A 5,000-nucleotide genomic window follows, 5' to 3' on the forward strand; every position below is an offset into this window, starting at 1 on the left:
GTATAGTTCTTCTTCGGTTTCCCAAACTTTGCATCTCCCATTCACTAGTCTTCATAGAGATGTCAGCCGTAACTTTCGTCCAGCTCACTCTCGGAGTACCTAATTAGTTTATTTTTATAGGAGTATACGAGCAGCTACGGGTCTATCACCTGATGGTTGAATATCAAATTTGGATTGTATCTGAAATTAGTTAGTGCATACAAAATCATTATCCAGTCACAACTGAAACCTCGCTTTTCTCAAGAATACAGAGGTGAACTTTCAAACCGCTACTAATTAACGATACTTATGATAAAGATCTCATAATCAATTGTTCAAAACTACTTGCATGCATGTCCCATATGTATCAGAAACAAAGAATACAATAAGCAAACCACTGCCCCCACAAACCTGGCCATACACAATGACTATAATCCTGTTTAGTTCTGTCCCTGCAGAGCCTGGGAGTGAGCTGCCTTGAACTCCAGCTGGCCCCACACACTCTCAATGAAATTCGTTTGAAAGCACCACAATAGTTCGACGGCTGTCCTCTACACTCTGCAAGATCTGGTTTTTGGATGTATTCTCCTGAATCCAGTCGCGGTAGTGAAGGCAAATGCGGTACTTGGGGTCGCCCGACTCCAGTCCTGGCACCAAGACTGTGTTGACAAACTCTTCATCCTGGAAATAGGTGTAAACATTATTGTTGTGAACTATCTAAAATTCAAGATTTAATTAGGCCTATTATAATTTTCGTTCAGTCATTATACAATCTAAGTTGTGATAGACAATCCAAGAAAACAATGACATATAACTGAGAAGTATAAATTGGTAGTTTACAATGTGTAAACACATGCAACAGTCAGTGATGACCTGAAATATATGTACCTTGTGAGAATAGCTGATGAAGGCATCATATTTCTTGTCAGCATCTAATTCGTCCTCTGTTATGGCCCAAAGACACATACGATGTGTAAACAACCACACTTTGATGCCTTGCTTATATTTATAGAAGCTCATTGTACCTGTGACAAAAGGAGTATGCATAAGGTAAACAATGTCTACAGTAGCAAAGATTAGGTAATATTACATATATTAAATTATACAAATTAGTCACACTTCTAATCCAAATCTTCGTTCAGGAATTAAAAACTAAAATGCTTACCAAGAACAGCAAACAGGAGAAGGAAAACTGTGATGAGCACGATTGTCACAATAACCATGGGTTGTCTGAAGGATGGACAGATGGTATACTCATTGATGCTTAACAGCTCCTCACCATCACTGGCACACTTAATGTTGTTGGAGTCCAGTACCTAGAAAGACAGGTATTGTAAAATACAGAGAGATAGTCAAATGTTTCTATTTCATTATATATTAGATATAGTATTCTGTGATTATGATGATTTGTTCTTTTTTGACTGTCACATCTTTCACTGTAGGAAGTCGAGAGGACTATTTGTACAGAAACAAAATATATACTAAGAGGCTGTACTTGAAATGAAAAAATCTTTTATTAAGCAAATAACACATTTGTGATAATTACCTTTCTCTCGGGGACTTGCAGAAAGGTGAAGAAGTCAATCATGTCGCAATTGCAAGTCCAGGGGTTGTCTCCAAGGCTAAGAGTCATGTCTGTGACATTGAGGTAGTCAAGAGTAGTGGCTGATAAGAAAGTCAGGTTGTTCCCTCGCACGTCCAGGACTTTTAAGTTGTCTGGAAGGTCTGACTCGTTGATGTGGGAGATTTTGTTGTAGGGAATGGTCAGGTTAGCTAATTTGGTGTAAAAGGGATGGTCGAGGCCATCAAAGTTTGCAATGCTGTTGTTCATCAGGTTTAGTGTTACGGAATAGTTTTTTGAGGTATATATGTCCTTGCTTTGGGCATGGAATTTCCTTCATATCTTTAAAAACAGTCTACAATGAACATCTCATCATGTGGGCGCATGAGCAAGTACAATTTCCAACTTGTTTCCAGTTCGCATGTCAGCATTTTGAAATCGAGCGTCTTCACATGCATTTTCCTGTTTTCTAAGCTGATACATGTTACTTTATCAGCATCATCAATTTAAAGACCTGAAATGAGCTTTTACTAAGTAATTCTGACTTTTCCTGAACAATCTTTGCAAATATGTAAAGTAAACAGTTACAAACAAGTGGATTTCCCTCAAGTGACAATGTCACGTTCTTGATTTTTTCCTTAATCGGCCAAAACTTCAACTGACGTAGACTGATTGCCTTTATTAGGTTATTTTTCAAGTTCAGTTTGACACCATCTGAGATGAAGTGTATGGAGGGAAAATCCAAGTAACTGATCAAATTCCCGGAAAGGTCAATGGTTTTCAGATCAACAAACAAATTGTTAAATGAAGAGGGAATATGGTTGATCCTGTTGTTGTCTAGGAAAATGTGTTGCAGCTCCAACTGATTGGACAGAGGGAAGTCATAAGGGATAAACTGGGCCCCACTGTCACTTATATAGTCTTCAGATAATGATATATTGTTGCTTCCCAAATTGAGATATGTTAGAGAAGTTTTAGGAGTGGGAAGCTGTGATCTTTCAATGTACTGCAAATTATTGACGCTCAGATCAAGCATTTTTAAGGATTCGCATTTTTGGAATATTCTGTCTGGCAATTTACTCAAACTGTTGTTTCTCAGGATCAGTTTCTGCATCAGCCTCTGGTTATCAAAGATGCCTGTGGGTAAGTTTTCAAGCCAGTTCGAATGAAGCTCGAGTTCTTCCAAGCTCCTGAGATCCCCAAACGAATCCTTGTTTAAATTGCTGATTCTGTTTCCTCCAAGGTTGAGTCTTTTTAGTATTTTCATTCCTTGGAATTGCCTATTTGTGATGTCACTCAGGAAGTTGTCTCTCAGGTCTAGAAATCTGAGTCCTGTGATGTCTGAAAATAAGCTTCTTTGTATATCGGTCAACTGGTTGTTCCAGAGACTAACATTGAGCAGCTTTGTGAGGTTGGCGAAGAGGTCTTCAGGTACACTGGTGAGTCCGTTGTTCCCGAGCTCAGCCATGACGAGATTCGGTGTGCTTGCAAACATGGTGTGCGGGAGACTGCCCACCCGATTTCCTATAAATCTAAAGAACTCCAGTTTGGGAGTATTCGTCAGCAGAGCAGGAGGGAAGGAAGTGAAGTTGTTGTCAACCAGCTGCAGCGTTTGCAGGTTTGTGAGGGAGTCCAAGTGCCATTCTTGCAGACCCGAGGAAGCATTCCAGGAGCCTGCCGTGAAGCTGAGGGACTTCACATCACCACTTGGCACTCCTATCCTCCGGAATACCTCGCCAAACGACACGTCGGGCAGTGGGCATCTCTCAAACTCAAACTGTCTGAATGTGGTGAAATTACAGTCCTTCAACAGCGAAAAGTCCCCCACATTGTTGCGACACTCCACGCGGAGAACCTGATCTGGCAGTGCCCTGAGCACATACGCCTGGGCACTATCTGAGCTGGGGCACGTGTACCCGTCAGGCCCTCCTTCACAACGCCCACAAGACAGAGAAAGTGTGACCCCGCCCGCCGCCCACCCCCATAGCAGGAAGGCGGGCAGGACCATCCATGGGCTCATCATAGGGACGCTTGCCGGGATCAGCTGGGTTCCGCTTCGGGCTTCACAGGACGCACCATCGCAGCTCCTTCACACACCCTGCGGAAAGGAAATGGGCTTACATTACAGTGGATAAATGGACAAAAATGCGAGCACAAACAAATATGCACACATAAAGGGCGGGAAGGAGGGGAGGGTGAGAAAGGTAATAAGAAACCAACAGCAGTAGCAACAAGGAAGGATAAGCATAAAAAGAAGTAGAAAACAAAGAGACTGGAGTACCAAAAGGTGTACCCACAATTTGCAAAAGATGAAATACCAAGTGCTTCATTCCAATCCCTCGACCGGCCCTACGGCAGCGCGCACCCCTTCGGAACATCGCGTTGCCTAAGTTACCTCGCGGACATCCGGCGTCGAGCGTCGGAAACACGTCAGGTGCTGCCGCCACACGTCACAAATTACGAAATAGTCTCCGTGTTATTTCATTACCAATACCGCAAGGTTGCCATAAATACAGAATATCAGAAAAAAATATGATTCTATATGAATCACACATCTCATCACACTTGTTATGGCTGGGAAGAAGACATAAAGCTGTCTCTCATTTACAGTTAAACTAACGGAGTCTCTCGGCCACCATTCAATATGCCACAATGGGAGACAATGTCGCGCAGAGGCTCATTTCAGCCCTATTCACACCCCCATTCTTCAGTAATTATGTCTTTCCTCAAATTCAGGCCAAGCAGACGGCGTGAGTCACGTGTGACGTCACCGGAGACGCAGCGGGAAGACGCGTCGGTGACGGCGGAGGCGGTGACGGCGGGACGCTGGCGGAGGGGAGGGGGTCTTCGACGGTGGCGGAGAAGCCAGAGGGGCTGCGGGTCTCCTGCCGTCTCTCTCTCTCTCTCTCTTTCTCTCCCTTTGCTTCTCTCTCTGTTTCTCTCTTTCTGTCTCTTTGCTTCACTCTCTTTCTCTTTGCTTCACTCTATTTCTCTTTGCTTCTCTCGCTTTCTCATTCTGCTTCTGTCTCTCTCGCTTTCTCTCTATGCTTCTGTCTCTCTCGCTTTCTCTCTATGCTTCTGTCTCTCTCTCTCTGTTTCTTTATCTGCTTCTTTCTTTCGCCCTCCTATTTTCCTCCTCCTCCTTCTTCTTCTTCTTCCTCCCTTACACTCACTTTCTCCTTTATCTTCTTCTTCCCCTAACTCATATTCTCCTTCTCCTTCTTCTTCCCCTTTCCTTTCCCCTTACTCACTTTCTCCACCCTCAAATCCGCTATCAACAGCAAAATAAACACAACGACTATAAACATTTCCAGAATAACCAATGAGCTCTAAATAAACAAATAAACAGACACGGCGTTGAAATGAGAGCCCCTTCACTCACATTCTTCCGCAATCATAGGAGCCGGTCCACGATGGCCACAAACGAACAAAAACGAATACGAAGCCAAGGTCGGTCCCG

The 5,000-nt window shown here is 43.4% G+C and overlaps 1 protein-coding gene across 1 annotated transcript in view; it reads right to left on the reverse strand.

Moving 5' to 3' along the window:
- Nucleotides 1-5,000, reverse strand: part of LOC119583062 — a 47,627-nt gene that overhangs the window by 14,749 nt on the left and 27,878 nt on the right. The window contains 10 exon segments of the mRNA XM_037931571.1: nt 139-149; nt 391-420; nt 423-497; nt 499-660; nt 868-1,004; nt 1,145-1,295; nt 1,526-1,858; nt 1,860-1,890; nt 1,892-2,046; nt 2,049-3,638. Of these exon segments, the coding sequence (XP_037787499.1) occupies nt 139-149; nt 391-420; nt 423-497; nt 499-660; nt 868-1,004; nt 1,145-1,295; nt 1,526-1,858; nt 1,860-1,890; nt 1,892-2,046; nt 2,049-3,563 (2,600 nt within the window). The 5' untranslated portion in view covers nt 3,564-3,638.

The sequence above is a fragment of the Penaeus monodon genome, chromosome 16 (genome assembly GCF_015228065.2).
Source record: "Penaeus monodon isolate SGIC_2016 chromosome 16, NSTDA_Pmon_1, whole genome shotgun sequence".
In the NCBI taxonomy this organism is placed as follows: Eukaryota; Metazoa; Arthropoda; class Malacostraca; order Decapoda; family Penaeidae; genus Penaeus; species Penaeus monodon.